The sequence below is a fragment of the Orcinus orca genome, chromosome 16 (genome assembly GCF_937001465.1).
Source record: "Orcinus orca chromosome 16, mOrcOrc1.1, whole genome shotgun sequence".
In the NCBI taxonomy this organism is placed as follows: domain Eukaryota; kingdom Metazoa; phylum Chordata; class Mammalia; order Artiodactyla; family Delphinidae; genus Orcinus; species Orcinus orca.
This window is the reverse complement of record NC_064574.1, coordinates 64,274,884-64,288,923: the sequence shown is the minus strand read 5'-3', so window position 1 is coordinate 64,288,923 and position 14,040 is coordinate 64,274,884. Positions and strand designations below refer to the sequence as shown.

Genomic DNA, 14,040 nt, shown 5'->3' with positions numbered 1-14,040 from the left:
TTGGCGGTCCTTTGAAAGTCTCGCGATAGCCCGACCGCTTCCCATAATTCCGTTCACTCGGCCCGCCCAACTTCTTTCCGCCATCTTTCCGTGCCGGTGAGTGTCTTTCTCTCAACGATCTAGTATCATCCGTCAACTATCGGTGCCATCCTATGGTCTAGGACTCGGCTTCGGTGCCCTGCGAGGATGTCGGAGACCTCCTGGGCCGGGGATACTATCCTTGCAGGGGTCTGGGCAGGCGGAGGGGGGAGTCCTGCCCGGCCGCCCCATGCTCTGCACTCTGGGGAGCCCGGTCTCTGAGGCGCAGGCCGCAGCCCCGGCGGGACCCGGAGCTTTCGACCGTCAGGGGGCAGTCCCGACTCTTTCGGCGGCGCCAGGATCTCCCATTAGTGGTCGAGGCAGCTCCTTGGCTCCGAGAAGCATCGGGGAGCCGTAACCTTGGTGAGCCGTGCAGCTTCCCATTACTTCGGCCGCGCCGGGAGCTTGGGAGACAGAAGATCCTCAGGAGGGAAAACTGGATCCTGCCTGGGGTGGCGGTTTGCTGGAACGAACTTGGGTCGTCTGGGCCCCAGGGTTTCCCCTCAGACACTTTGTTGAGCTTGAGGAAGCAGGTTGGATCCCTACTGTTGTCATTTGAGGCATGCCTCTATCCTTAGCTTTCAAAACTATTGAAGTTCGTGCCCATTGTGATAGAGTCCATTCTGGTGCATGTGAAATGTTTCTTCTTACCAGTGTGCTACGATTGCTGTTGGTCATAATTTTAGATGGCACAAGGACGGACGTTTCATTTTAATAGTTTACGGGTGTTAGGTGAGAGTTGACTAGTATCTTTTGGGTGTTAGGACAAGGCTGACACTGAGTCAGTTGGTTTAAAGGACAATGTTAAATAGTACAGATGCTGCCGGATTCCAGAAGTTTGGAAAATATTGCTGGTGATTGTCAGCTCCCGTTCTGAATAACTGACCTACCATGGCTGGTATTTTCATTTGATTAATGAAATAATCAAATGAATTATTTGGTTGGACACAGTCGACATATTCCTCTGGGTATCCTGGGGAACTAGCCTGCTTAGAAATGGGGAAACTTCCTCATGATAGAGGCAGAAAGGAAAGGATGTGTTCCCAGTGGAATGATTGGGTGCCTTTTAATGGCAATGCCAATAAAATCCCTGTTTTGTCTTCCCTGAACAGCCATAATGGTGCGCATGAATGTCCTGGCCGATGCTCTCAAGAGTATCAACAATGCCGAAAAGAGAGGCAAACGCCAGGTTCTTATTAGGCCGTGCTCCAAAGTCATCGTCAGGTTTCTCACTGTGATGATGAAGCATGGTAAGTGTCTTGCTGTTTATTATGTTTTGAGGTAAACATGTTACAGAATGGGTCCTGTAGAAGTTAACTGTTGGAGAGATGTGGGGAGATGTGGGAAGATGGGAGAACAAGGTGGCAGTCATACATGGGAACTAATGCAATTGATTGGGGCTGTGGACAGGGTAGTTCTGGACAAATGATGCTGTTCAAGAAATAACTGAGTAGGGTAGAACTGTTGAAAGGATGAGAAAGTTTGGCAGCTAAAATGGCCTTTCTTTGTGTAACATTGCAGCTGCAACATGTCACTGAAAGGGCCCTGAACCTAAGAGCTCCTTGGGATGGAAAGGAGGATTGTTTTGTCTTGGGCACGAGGTAGCCTTTGGGAGTGGGAAGCCGTGAAAAGGCAAGGAGGAAATAATCCCCTTTTTAACATTTCAGGGTGGATTGTTTTGGGTGTTGCCCCCTAAATTTTAAAAATTATTTTTAATACAGTCACTTGTGTTCTGTAGGTTACATTGGCGAATTTGAAATCATCGATGATCACAGGGCTGGGAAAATTGTTGTGAACCTCACAGGCAGGCTAAATAAGGTAAGGATTGATTATCTTCCATGTTTAAGAACCTTCAGAATGGTCTACCAAGGTGTTCCATGTTATAATTGCCCTTGTAGAATCAGATAGTGTGCTTGCTTTAGGTTAAAAAGATTAAGGATTGATTAAAATCGTTAATTTTTATATAGGACCTTTTTACTTCGTTTGTTCTCCAGGTAGAATTGTGAGTTAACTTAGTGTTTGTGGAGTAGAAGGTATCTGAAGGGAGATGCGGGAGGGTTGGGTGAAAATGAACAACCGATGGTACTGGTGTTTGAATCTTGGGTGGCTCAAGGCCACTAGTCCTGACAATGTAAATAACTTTTGGTCCTTCGTCTCGCTTGGTGATTGTTGGGTATTTTGAACAGAGAGTATGGGATTCTCTAACTATTAATATTTCTGTTTTTGCTGACATAGGCTGAATGTATGTCTTTGAGGTCTCTTCTCCCTGTAGGCATAATCTACTGAATCTGTTTGATTCTTTTGACTTTGTGGTTTAACTGATTCCATGTATTTTGGGGGCAGGTATCTGTCTATAAGCAAGTTGGGGGTCTCTAAGCTGCTACCCTGCTTTCTGTGTTCAGGTTTGTAGCTTTCCTATTTGCAAGGGGTCCAACAGAGTGGGGCACACGGGCCAAGAAAGTGAGTGGTTAGTGACAGGGGCCAGATTTATTGATAAGGTTATTTCCTGGACCAACAATTCCTATTTTACAAAGTTGGTTCCTTACATAGTGAATTTGCTTCCTGTGTGGATACTTAGTGTCAGATGAAAACTACTGAATTTGAAGCCTTTGAAGAATTTTTGAAGGGAATTTTGGGCCTATGTCTTGTTTTGTTCTGTTGTAGCCATTAGACTCCAATCCCACGGAAGGATTTGGATTCACTTCTCTTTCGCTCTGACCCTCACAATGTTCTTGAAGTACAAGAGGGCGTGTCTTTTTTCCCCTGTTTTTAGGAGTTAGGAAGCTGAGAGCTGAGTCCTGCTCAAGGTCTCAGTAAACTGTGGAAGAGCTGGTTCCAGTATATAGTTTAAAGCTGTCCTGCAGCAGCTTTTGTTGATGTTAAAAAAGCAAAACCAAAAAAACTTAGTTGGAGAAGTGCCCTGTACCACATTTCTCTTGAACTACACATAATAGCTTGAGAAATAAGTTTTAACAGAGTATTTCCCAAATGGAACTCATTTGTGACATCCTTGTTCAGTGGTATACTAGTTTAGAAAATCCTGGCTAACAGGTAGTTGAAATCCAGGCCCTGCCACATTTAACTGTTTGAATTAGTTTTTGGTTTCTCTCAGTTGCAGTTTTCTTACTTTATAAGACATTTTTGCCTCAGTTTCCTTCATGCAGGAGATAGATGTACCTTATTGTGGAATTGTAATGCAGTTGGGAAGTAAGGTAGTGTTTAAAGATTATAGATTAAGAAAATTCTTGCTTTGATTGTATCCTCTTAAGATTCATCTGCTTTGGGAGTGGATGTGCTGGAGTTCTGCTAGCTGAATGGAAGGGATTTTTGCTGCTGGAATAAAGCAAGCCTGGGTGTGGTAGTGTAGAGGCCTCAGAAAGGTCTTTCACTGTAGCTTGCTTGGGTTTTCCCTATTCCTATCCCTGTATTGCTTGCATCCAGTGTGGGATTGCCCTTGACAGTCAAGTGACATTTGTAGCTGGTAAGGTGATGTTATAAAAAGAAGAACCTGAGTGGGCCTCCTGCCATGGGGCAGTTGGGCATGACAGGTCCATTTTCAGTTTCTGTGGGTTCAGATCTGTCTAGGGAAGTGTACCAGCTCCAAAGACTTCACTAAGTTCTAATCTCATAGCCTCTTCTAGTTTACAGTTAAGCATCTTGGAATCTTGAATGATTCTTATGTGGATGTGCACACACAACTTTCTGTCCGCTCCCTTAGCCCTCTGAAGGTACTAATCCTGAGTGTTCTCACGTGATCATTTCTTGTGTGTAAACAGCAGGAGGCTTCCTGCTTTGATTTTTTTTTTTTTTTTTAAGTGCGCTAGTGATTTGTAGAGTTGGTGGTCTAGCAGAGGGCGGGGTCACATTTAGCTCTAATTAACTAAAGAGCCTTTTAGTCCCCTCATTTTCCACCAAATTGGATGTAGTCATAGACCTTGTGTGAACCCACGGATAGATTCATGTAGCCTGTTAGTGGATATTTGAAACTTTATTGTGTTTTATGGTTTAGGTGTGATGGATTGTAGTGCCTTGGCTCTTAGCTCTCACTTTGGAGGATAGTTGTTGCTGTGTCATCTCTCGCACCCAGCACTGTCATAGCATGCGGGTGGGATAACTCTACCTTGTTCTGCCTTCTATACATTTTGCTAGATTAGTAGGGCTTGACTATAATTTATTTGTCTAAGACTTGAGTTCTTTAAAATCTGGTCATTTGTGCTGAGGCAGCTCTGTGGGCCATAGGAATGCACACTGGTGTTATCTTGGTGTTTTACCTCTTCTGTTGACTTTTTCAATAGTTTGCCTTTTCTTCCTGAGTAGGCATAGTCTTAATTGTGTTTTTCAAATGGCATTTATATCAAAGATTGTACAAAATAGTTACCCATTAAATGTTGAGTTGGTTGGTTTATATGACTATTCAGTTATAAATGCATTTTAGTGTTACTCTTTTTCTGTTATTGGGGAAGTGTGAACAGCGTTTTCTGTTCTGTTTTTACAGTGTGGAGTGATCAGCCCCAGGTTTGATGTGCAACTGAAAGATCTAGAAAAATGGCAGAATAACCTGCTCCCGTCCCGTCAGTTTGGGTGAGTCAATTTTCCGTATTTAAAAGTTAATGCTGTGGATCCCTGTGATGCAGTTTGACTTGAGCTTTTTTTTTTTTTTTTAACTTAATAGCAGTAGCAGTTGTCTCCGTTTCCATCCTTGACTCAAGGATTAGCTTCTGTGTTGCCATACTTCATGTGTTAGGCTCTAGTTTCTGAGAGGCGTGGAAGAGCTGAGGCTGGCTGAGAGACAGCAGAATTGTGTGCCCTTTAATGTCTGCTCTTTTGGCTCAGTGCATATAGTTCATATATGTTCACTGTGAATCCCTTCCTATGGCCAGAATGACTTCTCAACCATTGGCCTCTGGGGAAACTCGATTTGAAAATCTTCCTCCTCGGTAAGAGACTGAGTTCAAATCCTGGTTTTTCTGCTTTAAACCTGTGAGGCCTTGGGCAAGTCATAGCCTTGATTTCTTCATCTTAAAAATGGTAGTAGTTCTCTTGTAAGTTATAGTATCACCTGATTTAGTTCTGGTAAAGCACTTTAAGATCTGACACAGTAAGTGCTTATCTATTTGTGGTTAAGAACTTAAACCCACAGTCATGTTTGGTGATGCTGAATTTACTCCCACTTCGTGGCTGCCGTATAACAGGTATAGTGTTATGAGCGAGTCATTTCTGATTGTAGTTACGATACTAATTTTCATGCCTCCCAGTTGGCATACCTTCTGTGTCTTACGTTGATCCCCATAGTAACCCATGAGGTAGCCAGGCCAGGTGGGACGCCCTTTGTCCAAATAACTGTGTACAGTAGTTTGCCTGTGATGGTACACACAGTAAGTGGCAGAAACAATTCAGTCAGTACTTTAATGCTTTAGATTGCATGTCTCCTTGAGAGCAGAAAGTGACATTTTGAAGTTAAAGGAGTTCCAGTCTTTGCTCTTAGGTAACATTGCTTCTCGTTGTTAGCTGAGGCCAGGGCTGTATGTGTATAGCTGATATCTCTGGGTTTGGGTCTTTGGTTCTAGGAACCGTGCCTGTGTACTGCCAGCCTGTGGAGGCAGCATTAGTCTGTGTGTCCATTATGGGAAGGCATCTTAAGCACTGATAAATGTTGGAGTTTTTCTGTACCAGAAAGTAGCTCTGTGTTGAACATTCTTAGGAAAAACTTACCAGCTTTTTTTTTTTTTTTTTTTTAAACTTTCCATAGTTTCATTGTACTGACAACCTCAGCTGGCATCATGGACCATGAAGAAGCAAGACGAAAACACACAGGAGGGAAAATCCTTGGATTCTTTTTCTAGGGATGTAATACATACGTGCAAATAAAATGCCTCAGAGGACTCTGGTGCTTCCCTCAGTCGTTTTGAACTTTGTACAGCAGAGTAGCAAGAGCGTCTGCGGGAGTGTACAGCCTTTGTGTTAATTGGTGAATGCTGTTTCCTTGACGTAGAAGAAAGTTTTGACTTGGGATAACTTTCGCCGTCACCCTTGTGGCTCACCAGAGGAGGGTGTGTCTGGCCCTGGATGGTTGACTCTGGGTTGGGGTCCAGGTGGTGAAGCTGTCCCTTTCTGGAGTCTTACATTAACCCTGGAAGGAGTGGTGCCTTTCCTCTTTTTAGCTTGACAGAATACACATTTCAAGCCCTAAAAATATGATATGGTTGTAGTTGATTATGTAAGTGCTCATAAGGAAACAGATAACTAGAGCCCCACAGCTCACTAAGACTCATCTCAAAGTAAATTTGGATGGCATATCAGGGACATTTTAGCAATATGTGGTTATAAAATGTCATTTTTTCCAAAAAGTGGACCATCTTTTAAAAACTAGTTTTACTGTAAACCTGTCACCAAGTATATTCTGGAATTGGCGAGAATTAGTTTACTGGACCACTTGACCTGGGAAATGCTTGTAAAGAGCTCAGACACCAAAGAGAGGGCAGGGGTGGCTTTTGTGAAACAGACCACGGCTCCACTCTCCCTTCTAAGAGTAGTGCTGTCCAGTACAGCTGTAACAAGAGCTACACTAATGTGTAGTTAAGCCTTCTAGTAGCCGCGTGAAGACAAAGAGAAACAGCTGGGATTGATTTTTTTTTTTAATAACATTTTGTGTTCAAAAGTTAAAATTTCAGCATATACTTGATGTGAAAAACGAATGGGATTGTACTCTTCATGATGTCTTTGAAATGATGAACACTACATTTATTTACACCTAAAGCACATCTTAATTGGGACTAGCCTCTTTTAATAGCTACATGTGGCTGGTGTTCCGTATTGGACAGCACAGTCTAGACTCTTGATTCTTGGTGGGTCTGGCCAAGGAGAAAGGACGCTTGGAAGAGATCCTGGGTATGTTATGTAATTGAGCACCTAGCCAGCTGTATTTTCCTGCATAGGAGTAGGGTGAATGGGGCAGCTCAGCCTTACAAAAAAGGACAGCAGCTACTTTTCCTCAGTTGTCTGCTGGTCAAGTGGGCCAAAGTTAAAAAGGCTGTCAGGTAGTAGGCCTTATTACAAGATGTCCAATAGACCCAAGAGGATGTTAGGTCCCTAAACCTGTCTGATGTATGGGTTTGATTTTATTTTTCTTTTCAGAAAAGGATAAGTTTCACAGTTCTCCATTGGGATTGTTTTGATAACTTTCCTATAGGGCTGTTTTTTGACTTTCTTCTGGGTCAGACAGTTCTTGGTAAAAACCCTTGCTGACCTGGCGTAAGGTGAATTCTGGCAAGTGACGACTTCTTTGTTCTTCCTGTTGGGTAAACAGGGACAACTTAACCTCATGGGGTTGCTAACATGGACTGGTGCATGGCTTGTATTCAGTAACTTAGTAACTTCCTGGAAGGAGGGCCTACTGTAAGATATGGGAAACAGGAGTACCTAGACACCCTAGAGATGTGGCTGGTAACCACATGTGGTAGGCCTCACTTGCCAAAATGTGAGAAGAAAAGTTGAGAGGCATGTCTGGGTTTGGGGCCTTTGATGTTTGGAAGGCCACGAGTAAGTAACATGGGTTTGGGGGCTCAGTACACCAGGATTGAGGTCTGCTTTTCCACGTAATAACTTTGATTCCCTCATCTGTATATTGGGGATAATGGGAAAAAATCTACCTCAGTTGAGGGAAAGATGAGGTTATATAAAATAGCACTTGACAGTCATTTTACAGCTGTATTTGTCAGACACTGAAGTGAAGTGAGTCTAGAAGACCAAAGAGCTAATGGTCGATTGGTTCTCTTAATACCAAATTTGTAAGCTCTAGGTGGATGGAGGCCATGTTTTGTTTACTGTTGTCTGGTCTCTAGCCTGATACATGGCACATAGGGGAAGACTCAGTAAGTACACGTTGACTGAATATCATACTGGGCATTGACTTCAAATGCTAAAGTGAGGACAAGAAAATGGTCCTATTTGCCATTAGTAGGGATCCTGTGTCCTTTAAAATGAACAAGGCTGGGAAAAATCTGGATAAGGAAAATTGGGTGACCTGTTGATGAATTTAACAGCACATGAGTGAGGAAGCAGGTGGCCTTAGTCCTTGTTTCTGAGACCCAGTAAGAGTTGTAACATGACCGGGGGCTGGTTGGCTGGGTCTAGACGCCTGGGTTTGAGGCTCTGGAGATAGTTTAGGTTCCTGCTGGCATAATGACTTGGCTCAGAGTTGTACTTTGCTGTGGTGTGAACTCAGCTTTTCCTCCTAACGTGCTACTGTTGCCAGCCGGCAGAGATCTGGGGTTCGGAGTGGGACAGCCCACCAGATGCACTTTGAGTCAGTGTTAAAGGGGGCCGCAGCACGTACCCAGACCCTGGAAGTCAAAACCGCTGCCAAGAACATCCTCCATGTTTTAAACAGCAGCACGTCTGTGTCCGCGCCAGTGCATGCCGTGTCCTCATTTAGAACCTGTTTTGCCTTGCCTCTGGGTAACTTGGGTAGATAGAATTCTGAGTACTCAGTTCTCTGGGAAAGCCAGAGTTATTACAGCCTTCCTTGGTCAGGTCAGCATCTGAGATTACTTTTCCCTTCTCCCCAGGCTAGGAAGTTCGCTTTCCACTACTGACCCCGAAGAAAGCAAGCTCTGGGAGACCCGAAGTCTGATTCTTACTTGGCTTTCCAGTCGAATTCACTGTTTCCCAAAACAGCTGACCATACCAGTTGTTTCATCTTTAATATAGAGATAATCTAATCCTAAACTCTAAATCACCCCCACATATGTGCCCCACCTCTGAGCCCTTGCTTATGGCTCACCCCACCTGGAATGCCTTCTCCTCTTCCCCAGAGGTGTTCCCAAGATCCAGCTTAAATGTCACTTCCATCGTAAATCTTCCTCCAAAAGGAACATGTGTTGTTATACTCTATCTTTTCTCTCCTAAAGATATAAATGCCTTAATAAGGCTAATAGTAGTTTTTAGTGTTTGTTAAATGTTTACTGCTATATGCCAGGCATGGAATAAGAGCTTTACATGTATCATCTCATTTCATCTTAATTCTGCATGATGGCTACTATTGCTGGCTCCAGTTTTTCAGGTGAAAAAAATGAAGCACAGAGCTTTGACACCATTTATTGAAGATGCTAGGGAGTGGCAAAGTCAGGATTTAAATGCTTTACCAGTCTAAGTTTTCTGGCCCTTATGTTCTGGCATACATTCTCTTTCTCTTCAGTGTGTAACTAAATTTATTATATGTTTACTATATCCAGGCACTTGGGGTACCCAGGGTGTGCCAACATCTAGTCCATGTTCCACAGCAGGAACCCTGTTATCTCTGTCCCCAGCATCTAGCCTATCAAAGATGTCAGCATGTTTAAAAAAGTCATCACTGACCCTCTGGGCCATGGGAGAGTGTTTTTAAAAGTGTAATCCCATCCAGTGCCTGTGTTATAGTGTTGAGTCCACAGAATTCCATGGTCCCAAGAATCAGTCTCAGGGAAGCATGGGAGTAGAGTGGGATATGGGCAGGATTCAGTTCAAGGTCACTGTCCTGGCACCCAGGTTCCCAGTTTTATGTTTTAAGTAATCTAATGGGCAATGAAAGTGCTGCAGACCACACAGAAAATAAGGGAGGCAGTAAAGAAAGATATGGTTAATAGAATGGATCACATGCTGTGTGATCTTGGGCCAGTTGCCTTTCCTTTATGTGCATCAGTTTCTTCATCTTTAATGTAGGGATAATGGTACTACTCTCTGTGGTGGTCATTAAGATTAAATATAATGCTTGTAAAGTGCTGGAATGGTAATTAGAGCTGTTGGCAAAATATTCAGGTTCTCCACCTGACAGGCACATGTACTTTCCATGTGATTAATTCTGGTCAATGAATGAGCTGTGAGCAGAAGTGATGTGTGTTCCAGGCTGGAGCATTTAGTGGCTGGTGGGAGAACTCCCATGCACCCTGTTTCTTTCTGCCATGGTGATGGGCACTGGGCTGCATTAGCCCAGGCCTGGGAGTGTGGATGACAGTGCAGAGATCCAGCTATTCAGCAATGACAGAGTAGGAAGAGCAAGAAATCACCCGTTGATGATTCTGCTTTGTTACTAGCCTCCTGCTACAAGTGCTTAGAGCAATCTCTGAAATTTAGTAAGGGCTTATTAAGTTACAAAAAGGAAATGGGTGGGCTATAGAATAATAGGGTTTATCATTCTTTGAGTGGATGTCAGGAGACTGTAGGACCCTCTGTTCTCAACGTGGCTTTTTCCGTTACCCACCGCAACCCCCTCCATGCGTACACGTGGCTCTTACGTACCCGCAACCCGCAGCCCTCTGACACAGACAGTCCGTCCTTAGGTGGGGCACCTGCCTCAAACCAGGTAGAGGATACAGAGGGTTTTTGAACCTGGGAGACGTGAGCTTTGTGTCTTTAAAATGGTGGAAATGATAAGATAAAAACCTTGAGTGCTGCTGATTATCATGATTTCGGCCATGTGGAAGAAGATGCTTGGAGCAACAGAGGAATGTCCCTGAGCAGACAGATGCATCAGGTCCTTACGGTGTTTGGCTTCCAGTGGTTCCTGAGATGCAGCTGCACCCTACCCTTCCCATGTTCATATTCTGTGAGCAAGGAATAACATTCTCCACTATTTTTTTTCAAAAGTACTAGTTTGAACTAAATTTAAATTTAGTGTATTTAAAATAAATTAATGAAGCTAAAATTAAATTTACTGATTTGAACTAAATTCTAGTTACTTGCAAACTAACACAGGCCTACTTGCAGCTCTTTCACCAATCTGCTCTGGAGCTTCTTGGGGATCAATCTTGTCATCTGTCAAATGGGGGCTGGGATATTAGTCCTACCTGCTTTTTGAAAATATTGAAGTATAGTTGATTTACAAGGTTGTGTTAGTTTCTGGTATACAGTACTACCTGCTTTATTAGTCATCATTTTTCGTTGCAAAAAACAGAAACCACTCTAGCTAGTTTAATTTATTACAGGATATAAGGTAACTCAGTCTCTGGAAGGGCCAGAGGCTTTCCTCCAGGGCTGGTATCTCCGTTACACCTCTGGCCCATTCTGTTCAAAAACTCAGCTCCTGAGTTCTTTGCCCCTGCTGTTTCTGGAAGCTTGAGGTTTCTATCACCCTTACTACTATCAGTTCTACACTGACTTCATGTTAGCCTTTGATGCATGGTTTCTCAACCTTGGCACAATTGACATTTTGGGCAGGATAATTCTGTGTGTGTGTGTGTGTGTGTGTGTGTGTCTGTCCTGTACATTATACGATGTTAGCAGCATTGTTGGCCTCCCCACATTACATGCCAGTTGAGACAACCAAAAATCACCCCAGGTTGAGAAACACCGTTCTATTGGATCAAAGCTTCACACTCCACTGCAAGCAGACTGTGCCAGGGCAAGAGTTCAAAAAGAGGCCTGGGTGTCATATGTCTGTGTATTTAAAAGTAATAAATCAAGGGCTTCCCTGGTGGCGCGGTGGTTGAGAGTCCGCCTGCCGATGCAGGGGACACAGGTTCGTGCCCCGGTCCGGGAAGATCCCACATGCCGCGGAGCGGCTGGGCCCGTGAGCCATGGCTGCTGAGCCTGCGCGTCCAGAGCCTGTGCTCCGCAACGGGAGAGGCCACAACAGTGAGAGGCCTGCCTACCGCAAAAAAACAAAAGCAAAAACAAAAGTAATAAATCAAGCTAACAAGATGTTTAGTAAAATATGTTTGTTCTCATCTCCTATCTTGACAGCTTCATAACAACAATGAAACCCCAAACAAATTTGGTTTTATATGATGAAGTTGGCAGAATGTCTAAACTGAATTATTGCATATATTCTGAGCAAGTTGATGGGACAGCAATATTTGAATGAGAAAGACATTCATAATTTATAAACTATTATATAGTCCATAAAATTTATTTCTCTTGCCTTCATTTTTCATAAAATCACTAAATATGTTGTTATAATAAAGGTTTTTGCATAGTTTATGTTCTACAGGCAGTAGTGATCCAAAAGACAAAAAAAGTGTAATTAGTTTCAAAATATAAAAATTTGAATATGTTTTCATAGAAGATATAAATGAAAGTTAATATAAAAATTTTAAAGCTCAAAAGCCTCAGTGAAGTTGCTTTTTAAGTATTCAAAGGTATTAAAATTACAGGGCAAAATACAGATTATATAAGTATTGAATATCAAAGTTTTAAATCAAAGTTGTTTAAAGCTAGAAAATTTTAATATTTTGAAAACAATTTTTTTTTTTTTTTAAGGGAACAAAGCCTTTTTTTTTTTTTTTTTTTTTTTTTTTGTGGTATGTGGGCCTCTCACTGTTGTGGCCTCTCCCATTGTGGAGCACAGGCTCCGGACGCGCAGGCTCAGTGGCCATCGTTCACGGGCCCAGCCACTCCGCGGCATGTGGGATCTTCCCGGACCGGGGCACGAACCCGTGTCCTCTGCATCGGCAGGCGGACTCTCAACCTCTGCGCCACCAGGGAAGCCCTGAAAACAATTTTATTAATAGTTTTATTATGTAATATTTCTCTTACATGACTTTTTGCAGTTGTACTATTCAGTGTCAATCTAGTTGCTAATATAAAGAATTGGTATTACTTTATATTTCTGTCTTTGGATAGAAGAATGGAAATTTCTATCCAAATAGAAATTCTGTATCTCACATACACAAATTAGAGAGTGATATTAACTACTTAAATTGCAAAATGTTCCTTGGAAAGGACAAGCAGGAACATGAAGAGAAACAGAAAAATGGACGCTCAGCACTGCTGGCAAGTGATGCTTGTTATGCTAGAATCTATTGCACACGTGCTGCTTGAGAAGGAGAAGTTATTAAGAAGTTAATTTGTCCTTTCACTTAAGTATTTTCAATGCTAAAGTTCTTCGCATACTCTGACATGGTGCCTGTCTGCAACACTGGCAGAGGCCACTCCCCACAAACCTTTCTGATATTTAGATACAGTTGCCCTTTGTTTAGAGATTTTAGGGTAAGAGGTGAGGAGAACATTCTTGGGGGCCTAAACGGTGTTATGAAATGGGATGTTTAGGATTACAGTTCATGCTGAGCCAGTGCTAAGCATGTGATCCTGAATGACAAAAGCACCCTGTGTTCCTTAATACATTTATGTTTTTATGTATTTCTGAGATACAGGGCCAATCTTGCTACGATGTAAGTGCACTACTGGCTGCAAGGGAGACAGGGAAAACAAGTCCTGAGCCTCCATCTTGGGGATATTTAGACTCACAATATAGGAATTTCCCCAAACGTAGAAAGAGTGCTCAAAAGGTGCTGGGCAACCAAAATCGGTGGAATAGGGAAGTCCAGGGCTCCATTCTTTCCCCAAAACAACTAATGAGCTGGTGAAGACTGTCAGAGTCAGCTTTTGAAGAACTCTGAAATCTAGTCAAAAACTAACAACAGCAAAGGGAAAACCTGGTGAAGAGAGAAACTGCTTCTTTATGGTGAGAGGGTGCAGTGGCATTTCAGATTGCCCACCCACCATCCCCCACACTCCATAGCCATGAGGATGTGACCCAGACTTCTCGTGCTGGTTGCGAGTGCCAGAAGGGAAACTGTTCTTGAACAACTGTGGTGGTGGGGTCAGCCTGCCTGGTGGCTCCCTCAGGACAGGTGGAAAGGCTTCCTGTTTCCACACTCAGGGCATTCCTGGGGCTGGGGTGACAGGTGGCTTTTGCTAAAAGCATTTAAAGGCACAGACAGGTACTGGCCTCAGCACCCTGCAGCAACACTTGGGACAGGTAATAGATCAAGAAGCCTGAGAAAGAGACATATGTGGGAATAGGGCTTTTCAAAGCTTCCATGTGTGCCTGGGACTCGAGAAAGCCATGTGCAGGCTAAGAGTGAGACACAGTCAGAGAAGGCCTGAGAAGACTCTGGGCTTTCATCTCTTGCTGGCCTTCAGGCTCTGTGCAAGCAGGAAGTGAAGCTAAGGCAGAGTTGCAAGTAGCCTCTGCTAAGTGTTCAA

At 43.3% G+C, this 14,040-nt stretch overlaps 1 protein-coding gene across 2 annotated transcripts; it reads left to right on the top strand.

Annotated features, from left to right (window-relative positions):
- Nucleotides 1-77: 77 nt before the first annotated feature.
- On the top strand, nucleotides 78-5,968 carry RPS15A (ribosomal protein S15a). 2 transcript variants are annotated; one of them, XM_004285732.2, is made up of 5 exons: nucleotides 78-96; nucleotides 1,191-1,328; nucleotides 1,817-1,896; nucleotides 4,574-4,659; nucleotides 5,828-5,968. In XM_004285732.2, exons 2-5 carry the CDS (start codon nucleotides 1,196-1,198, stop codon nucleotides 5,919-5,921), a joined length of 393 nt encoding a protein of 130 aa, XP_004285780.1. In that variant the 5' UTR covers nucleotides 78-96; nucleotides 1,191-1,195; the 3' UTR covers nucleotides 5,922-5,968. The 2 variants fall into 2 exon arrangements, with proteins under 2 accessions (XP_004285780.1, XP_033272357.1); XM_033416466.2 differs by lacking the exon at nucleotides 78-96 and adding an exon at nucleotides 215-441.
- Nucleotides 5,969-14,040: the final 8,072 nt, after the last annotated feature.